A 16,633-nucleotide genomic window follows, 5' to 3' on the forward strand; every position below is an offset into this window, starting at 1 on the left:
TCCTGTAGATTTTACTCTGGAGAAAGGGAAGCGGAGGGAGGAGGGACACGCGCCGGCGGTGGGATGGACGGCTGAAGCATGGAGTCGCTCGCGCATATTTGAGCTGCCAGAGGCGAGAAGAGCGCATCCTGACACAGAGCGAATGACTGACGCGTCTCTCTCCTTTCAGACGCATCCCTATAGCTTAATTGACGACTGAACAGTCAGTTCGGGATATCTGGGAGTTTATCTAGCGGCTCACCGCCGATTTTAAAATTTACCGAGCATCCCTGAGACCATGGAGACTGAATCGTCCCAGTTGGGGAGTAACGGAGCAAACGAAAGTGATCTTCTACCGGTGGACTTTCCGGGAGGAGAGATGCCAGCCTCTCTCGGTGTGCGGAGAGGGTCCAGCGTCAAGAAACATCACCATAAACACAACCTGAAGCACCGCTACGAGCTGCTCGAGACCCTCGGGAGAGGAACATATGGAAAAGTGAAGAAAGCCATAGAGAGGCACACTGGACGAGTGGTGAGCTGACCATCTTACATTACTTAAAATTTGCGTTTTGTGGTTAAGGAACCCACTTAGAACTATTAAACTGGTATTAATGTTGTCACAGATGCTTTCCCTAACATTATTTAAGATAAATAAACATTACATCAGGAGCTTTATGTTTATGCAAACCATGCCTTTCTTGAAATCTTTCTTGAAGTCTTGTGATTTCTGAAATTAAATGTTTGTGAGAAAATGATTTTATCTCCTAATATACATATAAAAGGTGTCAGTAAGAACAAAGGAGGAACTTCGACAGTGAAGCCATAAAATCAACTTTTCTGGCTCTGCTAAAAACATTTTGGTGAAAATTATTCAAAACAAGAACAATTACATAATCTAAATGACCTTTAATTTTCACTGCATATAAAGAAACATTTGTAGTTATAAATAGTTTTCATGGATGTTAAAGTTTCTTTAAGAAACCATTGAGACCCTTTCATTTTAAGTATGGGATCTCCATTTAAATTTCACTATATAACAATAGAATTAAATGAAGATTCCACAATTAAAATTAAAATCTCTTTATCAATGATTTCATGAAGGACTTTTAACATCAATAGAACCTATTTATGGGATGTAAGGGGTTTAAGAGGTTACCCCATAGCTTTTTCATTATTTACTCACTTAAATGCCATTCAAGGTTGATAATTTGTTTATCTTCAGAACATTTTCAGGAGTTTCAGAGCAAAACATTTTTATTCCTCCACTGAAAGTTCACCCAAAACTTCTTATGGGTTTAGAACAGCATGAGTGGGATTGAATGACATAAGTTTAAAAGAGAATTAGGGATTTGCCTTTCGTTAGATAAGTTTCACTCTTTATCAGTTGACCTGATTAAACATTCCTTTGAAATGTTGGTGAAAGCAAATGCGCCGTTAATGGCCATCATTACATGCGCAATTTCACAAGGCAAGTGCTGTCTTCCGTCCCTCAGTAACAGGGGTCAGCTCAATTAGGTCATCCAGGAGTTGAGCAGGTCAGAGGTTTCAAAATCACGAGACCTATGTAAAGCTAAGCTCCTTTACAGATCACGCTCAACTCGCCAACATCCCTAAGAAATGCACAACATCTGTAGAGGAAGATAAGTGGGGAAAAAAGTAGGATAAACCACTTCTGCTTTGGAACTAGGTCAGCGCATTAATCCCGAGACAGATCTGCATCTTGAGTGGGACAGAAATGGACCTATAGTGGGTCAGTTCTGTGGGCGAGAAATCAAAACGTGGCCTGATGTCAACAGCTGCTCGAGCACAGGATGCGCACAGAGTCACGTCCGGGACCTGGTAACCTAATAAGGAACCACTTATGAGTATTTCCGCAGAATTAACAACGCTTGACTAGACAGACACATTACATGCGTTCTTTAGAGACCAATGCAGCGGGTTGTTTTTTCATTGTCCTATGGCAAACTCTAAATCTGAAGGGCGCAGATAAACTTAAGTGTTTGTGTGGTGATGATTTTGGCAGCAGCAAAAGAATGTTCCAGCAGTATATGCATTTAAAAGCTTTGGCCTCCAACACTTTTGAGGACCTGTGAATGAGATTCTGTTGTTTGCTAATGTGAACTTTCTCATTTAAATGGGTGTTCGGGGATTTAAAGAGACATTATAGACCGGGGTAGATGATGAAGCATACACAAACTCAAAAACACTTTCGGCAGAGCTGGAGGCGCAGTCTGTCAGAATGAACCAGTGGCTGAATCTTAAGAATGCATGACTCACGCTAGTAGTGAAGGGAAGTATTCATAACATTGCACTGTGAATTAATTTATTCCCACTCTTCGCTTCTTTATAATCACAGTCTCGGCTCACGCAAACAGATTTCATATACAATTTTATAATAAAGAGGCAGGAATTTGTAACGGAGGCCAGTAAGTAAAGTGCTGTGCAGGTAAACCTCACCTCTTCTGAACCGGAAAAGGTGCTCTAGTGACTGACGTTAGAGGCTATGGTCTTTAGCCTCCCTGGTAGAGCAACCAACTCCCATGCGAAAAGTCTCCAGTTCGATCCCAGCTCAGAGCTTGTTGGGTGGTGTAGAACCAGTGGGGTTATATTGGTGCCGTGACCTGGATGGGAGTGAAGTTTATGGGGGTGAGTGTAACAGAGGCCAGCTAGTAAAGTGCTGTGCAGGTAAACCTCACTCCTCTGAACCCAAACAGGTGCTCTAGAGACAGACACTAGAGGTAACCTCCTTAGTAGAGCAACCGACTCCCATGTGAAAAGTCGCTAGATCGATCCCAGCTCAAGGCAGGTCGGGTGGTACAGGACCAGCGGGTTTACATTGGTGCCGTGACCTGGATGGGAGTGAGGTTTATGGGGGTGAATGTAACAGAAGCCCGCTAGTAAAGTGGTAAACCTCACTCCTGTGAACACGAAAAGATTCTCTAGCAACAGACGCTAGACTGCATGGTCTTTAGCCTTCTTGTTAGAGCAACCGACTCCCATGTGAAAAGTCGCTAGTTTGATTCCAGCTCAGAGCGGGTTGGGTGGTGTAGGACCAGCGGGGTTACATTGGTGCCGTGACCCGATTGGGAGTGAGGTTTATGGGGGTGAGTGTAACAGAGGCCAGCTAGTAAAGTGCTGTGCAGGTTACCCTCAATCCTCTGAAACCTAACAGGTGCTCTAGCTACAGACGCTAGAGGCCATGGTCTTTAACCTCCTTGGTAGAGCGACTGACTCCCATGTGGTTCGATCCCAGCTCAGAGCGGGTTGGGTGGTGTAGGACCAGTGGGCTTACACATATACATCTAATCTCACAGTATATGCGTAAAAAAAGGTATTGTTTAGGTAACAATTCATACAACTAACTACTTGCCTTTTTACATGCTTATTATTAATATATTAACTGTTTAACAGTATTTATAAAGTATGATTTTGGTTTACATCCCTAATCATATCCACTACCTTACCAACTATTAATAAGCAGCTAATAAGTAGTTTGAATTAATAATCTTAGTTATTGGTTTATTAGCATAATTAAAAAAAAAAGTGTGACCGAAAATGGATATAATGCATATTTAAAAAAGAAAATGATGAGTATTCAGGACAAGTCACAACAACAAATCTTGCAGGAAAATAAATTGTTATGGTCACTTCAGGATTCTATTTTTTGAAAGGCATCATGACAATATCAGATAATGGAATATATACGGAAACATTCCAGACTGCGAGAATCTTAACGTGCATATTTCAAGTGCCTGTACTGTTTCAGCAGTGAGTATGTTTATTATAGACTAGATCCTATTTGTTTAAGTTGTCTGTCTATAACCAAAATCTTAGCTTTTTACTAAAATAAAGTGTAGATGAGTGTAGGTTTTCAGATAAATAAACCTAAAATGAAGAGAAAGTTGGAAAGAAACAAATGCAGTGACAGCCTTTCTATTTGTGCTTGTTCATTGTGTTCAACTTTCTATGACGTATTTTTCCAAAACGTTGTTCCACACGGGTGCTCCAGTGAGTAAAGGTGCTCGCTTTTCCCCTTAAATGGCCGACAGGTAAAACAACACAGCTGTTGTGTGAGACTCAGACAATGGGCCGGTCTATGTCTTTGAGACAATGAGAAGGCTTTAGTTTTAGCCAGGGGTTAGAGAAGAGCAAAGCCTACAGCCAGCTGGCATAGGCATCAAACACAGGTTAGCTTAATGATCTGTAGCCACGGGCTGAATAACAATACCGCTCAACCATGTGCACTTCCCTTAGCGAGCTCAAAGAATCACCAGCACGTCCGTCTGCTGCTATGCAATTTTAATGAGTTTATGCTTTCACTGTAATTGGGGATAAGTATGGGAGCATACAACATCGAGGTCCTAAAGTGACACACAGCAGATACACATTCACAGACCTAAGAGTCTCTTTAAAGCCATTCACCATCCTATAGTGACAAACAGCGGACTGAAACCAGACAGATCATACCCAAGTGGCAAGTTCAACACATTTATCACAGGCTCTGCACTCCGAGAGTTACATAAGTGACTGATAAGGCTGTAGCTTGCAATGTATCAGGCGAGAAAACAATACACTGTCTGGACACCCTGTTCAGACATGGCCATTTTGCCCCTAAAAGGCTTTGGTTGGCAGATATCGGTGCCGTGAACAACACTGGGTGGACAGGAAGTCAGCTCTGTCAGCGCCACTTCCTCTTCTGCGTGTTTAATGAGTCAGTGAAGGAACATGCTGCAAACTTCCTGCGACTTTAATCCTTCCTCATGACCACTAAGACTTAGCAAGACACAAATCTTTGTATCTTTAAGAACGAACATAAAGAATTTAAGATTTCAAGTAAATACAAATAGTTTACCAGCTTCTACCGGTGGGCTTCCGTTTACCAGACAATCGATCCTCTACAGAATAAAAAAGAGGTTCTTTGAAAGCAGGCCTTTGAGCATTGACACAACTCTCTGTTATAGTCTGGTAGAGAGCTTGTAAGTGGGACATTTAAAAATAACTCCTATGGTGCGCCTTCACCCAAAAAAGCCACTCACCTTCATGGAAACCCATTTTGCTCAAGGTTAGAGTCACTGACTGCAGAGCTAGACTGTCATCTTTGATAAAAACTTTACTTGAACTAATACCAGACTTTTGGATCAGCTGACTGACAGGAACAACTCATTGAGGCATAAAAGGGTGTAGACTCTTCTGTTTCTATGATCTCTGACCTCCACAACGGGATGCCACTGAAACACTAACATAATCAATCAATGTTTTTTAACCTTTGACCCTTGCCTTCATCAATACTGCTCAATCAACCGTGAAATTGTCTACTAAACCAGGAATTCAAAAGTGTTACTCTAAAAAAAAATCTTTAACGACTCTTATGTGTGTTTGTTTCTAAGGTGGCGATAAAATCCATACGTAAGGAGAAGATAAAAGATGAACAAGACATGGTGCACATCCGCAGAGAAATCGAGATCATGTCTTCGCTCCGCCATCCACACATCATCTCTATATATGAAGGTATGCCTAGTCTTTTTACTCCTAAAAAAAACTAAGTTTTAACTCTCTTTCCAGGAGTTCGTTTCATTGGTTCAGTGGGTCCAATGTTCTGACTTTGGCATGGTCCTTAGTGTCTTCAAATCCAAAACAAAGACAACAAACTACATTTCAGAAAATGGGGCAGATCTTGGAATTGCAGGACATAATTTGGTTAACGTAATCACAAGGGGACGATGCAAAAATTCCTCAGACCCCTTGACTTTGATTCTCAGTGTGTGCAAACTGCTTACCCTTTGCTGCTGAGTGTGGTTTTTCCTCAACCTCCAATCATCTTTGTATCAGTTACCCTCACATACAGTTACACAATCTGACCGCACCCTGCTAGCCTAAGGGTGTTGATCAGTTAACAACATTGTTGGGGGTGTACACTCTTTAATGGAGATGAGGCGGGAGGCCATTACAGTCCTCTATCAGCATGTCCCACGCATGTAGCTGTGCCTCTCTGAGCATAAATCAAAACCACATCAAATTAGGCCTCGAGTGCAGCATATGCCTTGAGCAGGATACTCAAAAGAAAGACTTGACAAAGCTGCTTTATCTCCACGTTGACAGAGGGAGACGCCACGGCTGTGGACTCACGCCATGCTCTCAGCCAGGGGTCATTATTACTGACCCTGGATTGGTCTGAGAGTCGGTGCCAGAACGTAGTGCGCTCAGTCTCTCGTGTCTAATACGGATTAGCCGAGAGAGGTAATTACTCAGCGCTGGCCTGAGACTGAGTTCAGTGCCTTGAGCGTGAACTTAACTGGTATTCTAACAAGCTTGGTTAGTCTTGACCCAAGACATACAACAGGTGTTCAAATGCACATGTTGTTGAAAGTTACACCAAGAGAGTTAGAGGAAATGCACCTGATCAGCGGGATTCTTCATTGACTATTTGGTCCACTGACCGTCACTGTGACGACAAGCCTCTGGGCACTAAACAATAAAGGGTCACTATGGAGATCCCCATGCTGTTTCAGCAGATGGTGGAAGAGGAAATGAATGAGCAACACCTTGCAAAATAAGATTTGCATAGTTCCCATTTTACCCATCAAGATCTGCAAGATAAACTCCTCTCTGATTGGTTCGAATGATAGCTATTAATCTAAGCACTGCTACTAAGAATAGTGTGTTGTGCAAAACACACACCTTTTCTTAGAACAGGAATGTTTACGCCACCATTTGAGCTCGTGTACACCAAATCTCGCTTCCTCTCTGCACTTAGCACCTGTTAATAGTTGTGGTCTCGCTTGCTAAGACAGCTCCTAATCACTATGACCCTGACTAAAGACAGACTCTCTGGTGATTTTGACTCCTACATGTTGGCAATGAACCAACTAAAGCGCAAGCCAAACTGTTAACAGTCAATGACGAAGAGCTTTAGCTAGTGAGCCAGACATAATGGAAATTTGCTGTTTTCATTTCCACGCGCAGTCCCTTTAACATGCAAGTGCCCATAATGCAATGATGTCGAGTAATCTAATCAGCTGCTGTTGTATTTGCTTCTTTTCACAGTCTTTGAGAATAAGGACAAGATTGTGATCGTAATGGAATACGCCAGTAAGGGTGAGCTGTACGATTATATCAGTGAGCGCCGAAGGCTCACCGAAAGGGAGACAAGACATTTCTTCAGACAGATCGTCTCTGCTGTTCATTACTGCCACAAGGTGAGGACAGACCCAAATAACATCATATCCATAAAGTGTTTCTACTTTGCAATGTAAAAGATGATTCTTTCAAAAGAAGTATTTATTGTCACTGCAGGGAAAGTAAAAGGGGTTTTGTTGGACCTCAATGACTTTCATTGTACAGGCTAGGGGTGTCCACACCTTATTCTGGAGGGTCACTGTCTTGCATATTTTAGCTCTTACCTTAATTATACATAACTGAACCAGCTAATTAGGGTTTAATACCAACTTCCAGACAGGTGAGGCAAGTTGGAGGCAAAACTTAATAAGGAAATTTCCATACAGGACCCAATTTGGACATTCCTGATATAGACAGTTGGTGGTATAGATAGTTTTGGAATGGCATGAAGGTCAAAACGACATAAGCTAGTTTGCTGGTCTTCCAATCTGTTTAAGCTAGCCTTTTGGTTTTTTATTGATTAATTGTATGATGAACTAATTGAGATGTTTTAGATTATTCTTTATAACTGTCCAACTTGCCCACCCTAGCTAGATCAGTAGGGGGCTGATGGAAAACCAGCTTCAGCTAAGACTTTAAACTAGCTTCAATAGGGATAGTGCAAACACACTGTATGGTGGGGACTGCATGTCATGGTAATTATTCTGTTAATTGCTTTGCTTTGCTTACAACATTCAAACCATAGGGTACAGAGTCTCGTACTGTACCTTAAACTAAGCCTCTCAACCTAAACATCTGTGCAGTGTTCATGTGAAACCAACATGATTCGCATGTGCTCTCTATAAGTAAATAATATGATTTACTGTATGAAGGAGGGCTTGATATGAGAGGGATAAACTAAACTTCCAAGAATGTCTCGATACGAAAGGTTTTAGAGCCAAAGAGCAGCTGTGTTCTTCTGTCCTGGTGCCAAATCTCTCTTCAGCTCCCCTTTTCCCGCTTTCCAAGCATGATTCTTCTGATTGAACTTTCACAGTGATCCAGCCCATATTTCTTCATTGTTTTCTGTTTTATTTCACATTTTTAGAGCATATTGTTCTAGTTTTATAAAGATTTAAAAGGTAGGATTAAAGAAGGAGATGCCATTCCTAGATCAGTACAAAGGGTCAGCCGGGACCTAGGGCCGTGTCAGCTGGAAAATAGAACGTCCTGTGGGATTTTAGGCTGGGCTTGGCCTTTGTTTCTATACAGCTGGGGTGATGATGTCATCAACTCTGTTGGGGGATTCCAACCTAGGCCTTCTGATAAGGCAGAGTCAGAGGTCGTTAGGGAAATGGGGGACGAGAAACACAGATTGGTGCATTTGAAAGTTAGGTTTTTACATCGGATGAAGGGAAATGTCACTTGTACTTTTCCTAAAATTTCATATTAAGCTGATTAAGAGGTTTTAGAACTGTTATATGGTATCAGATATGACAAAATTGGTTGTCAAGAATGGTCTTAATAGTCTTATAATTGTAAATTCAGTAAGACAATGAAAAGTGATGGTTCTCTAATGGCTGGTTTATCAATTAACTATTTCAATAATTTGTCTTACAGAAAGGAGTAGTACACAGAGATCTCAAGCTAGAAAACATTCTCTTGGATGACAACGGTAACATTAAGGTATATTACGATTTTCTTCCAGTGATATTTTGATACACTTACAGTAAGTCTTATATTTGTTTTATTAGTTACTGCACTCATTAATTTACGATTAATACATATGTTACAGTTTATTATTGTTGTGTATTATGTTGTAATACGGTAATTTAATAAATAACATTTTTTTTACAATTGTTAGTTCATAGTTTAGGTTAATGTATTATGTTTAAATTAAATTAAACCAATTTTGTAAGTAAAATAGACATTTACTGTAAAACATTACATCATTTCCTTTATTTTAGATACTTGTCCGGGAAATATTTTTCATATTCATTTATATGAAAATAAAAAAATAAATAAACAATAATAATATTTGCAAATGTAAACTTTAAGGTGTTACCTTTCATACAGAATGACTGACTTGATTTTATCTTATAGATTGCAGATTTTGGTCTTTCCAACCTCTACCACAAAGACAAGCTTCTTCAAACCTTTTGCGGCAGTCCGCTGTACGCTTCCCCTGAGATTGTGAACGGACGACCATATAGAGGCCCAGAGGTACATCATGAACTAAAGTTCCCAGTTATGCAATCTTCCTGTGCCATTTAAGAAGCCTTCATTTTTCACTTCAGAAAAATGTAGGCTAGGTAACACAATCACATATTTCCTGTTTCAAAAGATAACAGAAAGCAAAACAGATTACAAAGAGAAAGAGAAAGTGTTTTAACTCGTATCCAAGGGAGGTGAGACCACCCCTAACCCTCATTCCACATCCAAACTCAGTCACTCCCAACTCAGTAATCATTTCACGGGCCAAGTCAGTCAGCGTACCAAACATCCTCCATAATCCAATGAGAAACAAAGACCCTGCCAAAAAGAATGAGGGCTAATCTCAATGCTATTTTCAGGATATCAACCATTCTTATACCCCCTCACAATTCCTAATTTTCAACATCAAAACACTAAGTCTGTCTGGAACACCGGAATTTTTCAAAATTCCCATATGTTTTAGTGTTGATGACACACTCAAGCCTCTTGATATTCAATCGTACACATAATGATCCCACTGGTCCCTCAATCTTCCTTACATAACAGACCCCCCCTCTTAAACCATGGGAAAGGCAGAATTCTTGTCCTCGCTGGTCAGAGATCAGTGGAACGGAGCCAACAATCACAGAGCTCCTCAAATCTACTCAGGGTCAGACAGGTCTAGAGTTAGGGGAGTGGACATTTCCTGCGCTGTAATCAGCCATTGTTTCCCTCGATACCTCCTCGTTCCTGGCCTGCACCCCTGGCTAATCAGCAGAGGTGCAGCAGGGATCAGACAAGGCCATGCACGAGGAATGATTAAATAACCAGCAGGAAATATGATGGCAGTTACTGTGCAGATATATGTGAGAACACCTATTGTTCTCATACATTTTCGGTGTAAAATGACAGCTTGATTAAATGTTCATAAATATAGGTGGAGTTATGGCCTTTACAGGAAAATAAAATAACATAACCTTTTAATCTATTGCTTAAAGAGGAGGGGTGGATATAGACACATGATGAACTAGCACCAAGGTTCAGTCAATTTCCAAAACCTTAACTCTCTCTGATTTCACCAATCTGGTAGAATAAACTCCACCCAAACTCCTAAATGCATTAAATCTTTAAAAAAAGGTGTCTGAATACACCTCTGAAATGCATAAATGTTAGCACTGTTGAGTCTTTATGTAAATGAACCTTACATTTCAAATGTTCATTTTCAAAACAGTATCTCCCACTGGACCTATTTACGAGTGTGGTGTTGTTTTGATAGGTTGACAGCTGGGCGCTGGGTGTATTACTCTACACACTCGTGTACGGAACAATGCCCTTCGATGGAGGAGACCACCAAAGACTCATTCGACAGATCAGTAATGGAGAGTACAGAGAACCCCCGCAGTCATCAGGTATGTGGGTCTTCCCAGCCCTCGTGGGAAAAGTGTAACTACTTTATGCATTGGTGAATTAGTGGCTAATTCATACAAATGTGTATAATTTCATTAGCACAAAACTATTTGCATATTCAAAAGTAGGCCTGTCCCAAACTAGCTCTGGGGGCATGAATAAGTTACAGGTAACTGTAAACTTTTTATGTGCTTGCCTGTTTGTTGAAATGACAATGCTTTATTGGGGATGAAAAATTGGTGAAAGTTTTTGAAAATGCCGCAATGTAAACACTCTAAAACGAGAGTCTTTTAAAGCAATGACTGCATGTTCATGCATGGTACATGTACATGTTGAGCAAGGTGTAGATGGCAAGCGCAGACAAACCCACGACAATAAAGGAGTACAGGGTTGTGTTGATGCAAAAGTGTTTGCTAACGCTTTATCAGCAATGCAGGGATTTACTTTACATAACAACCAACAGTAGAGACGCATCATAAACGCATGGCAAATTATAGACACTAGTATCGAATCACAGACAACACATCTTATCTTCCATACAGGTACTGTTTACGAAGAAGGTGGCGACGGTGCCAAATCTTGGCCTGGCATAGAGCGTTTCAGACAATTTTCATGTGGAATCGCAGATCGTTTTCAAAACGTTTTTAAAATGCAAGAGAAGAATGTTTGCATCTGAATTAGCCACTAAGTTAAAAATGTATAACTGGTCTCACTAATAGACATTCCGAGGGTGTCTTACCCTAAGATTTACTAACGTAATCTCTCCATCTTGTTCAGATGCTCGTGGCTTGATCCGCTGGATGTTAATGGTTAATCCAGATCGGAGGGCTACAGTTGAGGACATTGCAAATCACTGGTGGGTGAACTGGGGCTGGAAGAGCAGTGTGTGCGACTGCCAAACGCAAAGGGAAAACAGCTCGCCTATGCTGGCCCGCTTCATTGACTGGCAGAATCGCACTGACGTTCGTCCTGGCAAAGTTCAACGGCCAGAGCCTGGGAATGTCAATAACACAACCTTGACTCCAGCCCGTCGTTTGAGAAAGTCCATGAAGGAGAATGATGCTGGCATGTGGGGTGTTGCAGAGGAGAAGCCAGGCCTCAAGAGACCAAAGAGCATCCTGAAGACTCGAGCGACCAGTGGAGACCAGCGCTCTCAGAGTCTGTGCGAAGTTGAGCTCAGGCGGACAATTTGCTACCAAGATGTCGAGTCGGGGTCTAGTCCGGAGAGAGAGGACACCCTGGGTGGTTCACCAGCAAAGATGGTGTCCATGCTACCCAAGAAAGGCATTCTGAAAAACAATCAGCAGAGAGAGTCCGGGTATTACTCCTCCCCAGAACGCAGCGAGTCCTCAGAATTGTTAGGGGGTGCTACTGTACAACCTCCGAACAGCTCACCTACAAAGCGGTCTGTCGGGAGGAAGGGTATACTGAAGCGAAATGGGAAATATTCCACACACAGTGCGGTGGGAGTCCATGGGGACATCCAAGCAGATGCAACCCTCACACGGAGCCAGAGCAGACCTTCTAGTATCGTATATGAGGAAACAGGTCTCTCTTGCATTGGCTTGGACTGGCCACCCACCTCTCCGAAACCCAACATTCGCGGCTCGCTGTCTGCTGAAGACTTGCTGCAGATGGCTGGGTTCAGGGGTCTACAGACCGTTGCGCCCCTGCACGGTGGAAGAGGCAACCGTAGCCCTCCTGGTTCCCCTGGAGACAATGGGAGCTTCTCCTTGCTGGGTGATATGGATGATGTTACCCAGGTGTACCAGAAAGCCCTGGACATCAGCAGCCAGCTGAGCTAAACATGGACGTACGAAGAGACAGGAAGAGGGAATGATTGCCAGCTTGTCCTTCTCATCACAACGCTGCAGGGTACATGTTTACAGGTCGAGAAGCATCAAATCTCCATTCACCAACTCACGTTGATGAGCATTTCTCATGATATTCTCGTTTTGAACTCGACAGTCGAGAGGGAACAACGGAAGCACTTTAAAGCAGCTGTTTTCTGAGATGCAGCATGTAATGACAGTTGAGGCTGTGTTAATTAAGTTAGTCGTTTGCATTTTGGCCAATTGTAAACGACAAAGCCATTTCATTGTTTTTGGGAGTGCTTTCATCGATACAGGTCATCCTTTATGAAAAGTGTTAGATAAAGCTCTGTACAATGCGTTCTCATTGTATAATACCAGCAATTTCAGCAAAGTACATGCACATTAGTACGGCAAATAATGCTAAGAATTAGGAAAGCAATGCTTTTTGAGGATTTGGAAGGATTTATCTTTGAAAAAACATGAAAAATGGAACATTTTAATACACTTTCTGGCCAAAAACAAAAGTACCAAACGGTACTATGGTACCACCATGGATTTTTGAACATATACCATGGTACTACCAAGGTGTTCTTGAAAGATTATGTTTTATAATACCAGTTAACTTTGGCAGCCTTACATACATTTAAAAAATAATAAAGTTATTAAAGAAATTCCAACTTAAACGTAAATAAGTCAAATTAAAATTGCAAATGAGAGTTATTATAGCCCTACCTTATGATTTCAGTACTAAATCATAGTACCACATCTGATTCCATCACTGCACCATGGTACTAAGTAATTTTATCTTGCAAAAGGAAGTAACAAGACATTACAAAGGGTACCAGCAACACAAAGAGGATATCATGATCCCGAAGCTTATCTTTAGCTTGCTTAGACAGAGACAGGGTCAAGCAAACATCGGCATATCTCGGAGATCAGCCAGACAGCAACTAGTGAAACACACAGGTCAAAGGGGAAAGGTTGTATCAGTGTTATGATACCGTACATTGTCATTCTCTTTCAAGCATGCACATGCACACACACTCACAATTCCAGTACAACCGAGCAATTATATGAGCTCCCTGAGGCATGAAAGTGTGGAAGGACAAGCTTTGACCTATGGTGTATATTCTGGTCCAGAAATGAACCGCTTTTCAACAACACATGCCATTGAACACAGGAAAGAGATGCCAAACAAATCTTTTCGCAAGACGGGGTGTTAAAAGACACATATTCTGAAGTCAATAGATCATGCAAACAATTATTAAGAATGAGAAGGGGAATCAAAAGGTCACGTATAGACCTGTAAAATCTTCAGGATGTGTATATATTGTGCATGTGCAGTTGTTTTATTGCTCAACACACACAATAACAAGATAAATCGAAGATAGATACTATGTCATTTTGTTCCGTTATATTTTGTTTGCATGAGGCATTTTTACTGTTGGCTAAGCCTGAATTAAACTAGTCTAGCTTTGAACTTTAAAGTATGTGCTTAATATTTACAATATATTAAGATAAAAGGCATTTCAGCATCAATTCGGAAGTTTTATATGAAGTACATACCATTTAAACACATACATGTATAAAATGAACTGGAAAGGAATGTGTTTATTCTATAGGATATCTGTTATAGACCATTGAGAAAACTTGACTGGATATACTACATATTTAAATTGTGTTATTTAATGCGTTGTGTATTATATACTTTCTGTACATTTTCACGGCTGTTTGTTATTCTGTATTGTTTTATTTACATTGACTTATGATTGTTTTGATTTGTGCCTTCATTGACATAAGATTGTCCTGATAATGTTATTCTCAGTTACAATAATTAGCAGTATTGCGTAAGAGTTTTTAAATAGACATTGATGGAAAAGCAGCCTGTCTGTACGGTTTGTTATGAGCACATTTAGGTGGCATATAAAGTGTTGTTTGTGCTCAGTGCAAAACACTGTCGATCCTTGTAATAAATGTCTCCATCTAAATACCACGTCTGTGTATCTCCACTCATTCCATTAAACACAGAACACAAAAGCACTCATAAAAGTTTAAAGCCTTGTACTCAACAAACCAGCTGTTCCAGGAACAGTGCTACGCAAAAATATATAAATCTTTAAACATATTTATTAAAAATTCAATATATTCTCTCCCTGATCCAGGAACAGGTGCTGGTCTTAATGGGTGTGTGGGTAACTTGCACTCTTTGTTCAGATTCAATTGTGCTGACTTTTTTTTTTTAGTTAAGCCACATACATTTTTGTTGTTGTTGATGTTTGTTCCTGAACCCGCATTATCGCACTGCAATTCAAGCACATATTTTACAAAGTAATGATTTTACTATTTCCAAAACAGTCGAGTCCCACATGTACACCCATGTACAATATTTTTAGCCTATAAGCAGATAAAGGAAACTTTAAAGATGCATTACAGTAGCCATTAATACATTACATATAAATATTAACTATTTATAATATAAATATACTACTTTTTAAAATTGTGGGTTTGTTCAGATTTAAATTTTACTCACCAGGGCTGTATTTTTTGTAATCAAATGTAACAATACTGTAAAATATTTCAATATAAAACACAAGTTTTATATTTGAATACATATTTTAAAATGCAATTCATTCCTGTGGTGAATATTTAGCATTATTAATGTCACATGACCATTAAAAATATGCAATATGTTTGTCTTTTTTTTTATTTAATTAGCAAAATAAATACAAGTTTATTGCATTCCTTGCTGAACTATTATTATTATTCATTCATTTTCTTTTGGCTTAGTCCCTTTATTAATCAGGGGTCACCACAGCGGAATGAACCGCTAACTTATCCAGCACACGCTTTACGCAGTGGACGCCCTTCCAGTAGCAACCCATCACTGGAAACATTATTATTATTATTATTATTATTATTATTATTATTATTATTATTATTATTATTATTATTATTATTATTATTATTATTATTATTATACAGCAAGTATAATAATAAAAAAACTAAATAAACTATTGTTACACTACATGATGGGTGAAAATATTCTGAAAAAAGGCACAAATTTTAATGCCCAAAAAATGAAAATCATATTACACTTGAAATGTTTTGACATTTGAATACCACCTTTTGTCTTTGACCCTTCTACATTAAAATAAAACATATAACCATAATAATAATAACAATAATTCTTTACATATAGCAATTTTCTAGACACTCAAAGCACTATACACATTAGGAAGAATCTCCTCATCCACCACCTGTGAGCAGCATCCACCTGGATGACGCGACGGCAGCCATATTGTGCCAGACTGCACACCAGCTGATTGGTGGAGAGAAGCTAATTATGATATGGGTATGGTTAGACCATGTTGGACAGAGGCCAGTGGGCAAAATTGACCATGATGCCGGGGTTAAACTACTCCTACTCTTTTTCAAAGGACATCCTGGGATTTTTAACGAACACAGAGAGTCAGCACCCACATCTAAAGAGGTCTCACCCGAAAGACGGCACTCACTGAGCAGTATAGGGTCCCCTTCACTATACTGGGGCATTAGGTCCCACACTGACTGCAGGTTGAGTGCACCCTGTTAGCCTCACTAATAGCATTTCCAGCAGCAACCTGGCTTTCCCATGTGGTCTCCCATTCAGGTACTGACCAGGCGCAGCCCTGCTTCGCTTCAATGGGCGACCAGGTGAGAGTTGTAGAGAGCTATCTGCCGACCATATTACACACTGATGGAATAATGGAGGATTCAACCACATTAGCTGTCCTTGAAATAAAAACATAAATACAATGAAAAAAAAGTATTTAATTAAAAAAATCTAAAATGGACTGATGGTTGTAAAGGAATGTCATTCATTTGGTTTTCAGAGTGTTTTTCTTTATTAAAAACACTTTACAAATGTACAAACCCCATCACTGTCCTTGTCCTCAGCCCAACCTACAGCTTTAAAAGTTTTGTTAGGCTAAATACTTATAAATACTATAAAATACTTTAGAAATAGCAAGTTTAAGTTGTTTTCATTCACATCAGTTGATTAAAAACATGACATTGTAATTAAATTCTACAAATAAATAGTGTTTTACAATTGTCCCCATGTTTCTGTCAGTCCTGTCACATTTGCATTCAATTATTTAAGACTT

The 16,633-nt window shown here is 40.1% G+C and overlaps 1 protein-coding gene and 1 long non-coding RNA gene across 8 annotated transcripts in view; one reads left to right on the forward strand and one right to left on the reverse strand.

Annotated features, from left to right (window-relative positions):
* LOC137491394 (uncharacterized) overlaps positions 1-16,633 on the reverse strand; it is a 100,262-nt gene that overhangs the window by 33,687 nt on the left and 49,942 nt on the right. The window lies entirely within an intron of this gene.
* Positions 14-14,481, forward strand: nuak1a (NUAK family, SNF1-like kinase, 1a). The gene is made up of 7 exons (XM_684974.10): positions 14-511; positions 5,367-5,487; positions 7,024-7,175; positions 8,695-8,760; positions 9,178-9,297; positions 10,544-10,676; positions 11,452-14,481. The coding sequence occupies exons 1-7, from the start codon at positions 278-280 to the stop codon at positions 12,477-12,479; spliced, it is 1,854 nt and encodes a 617-aa protein (XP_690066.1). The 5' UTR covers positions 14-277; the 3' UTR covers positions 12,480-14,481.

The sequence above is a fragment of the Danio rerio genome, chromosome 4, assembly GCF_049306965.1.
Source record: "Danio rerio strain Tuebingen ecotype United States chromosome 4, GRCz12tu, whole genome shotgun sequence".
Taxonomy (NCBI): Eukaryota; Metazoa; Chordata; class Actinopteri; order Cypriniformes; family Danionidae; genus Danio; species Danio rerio.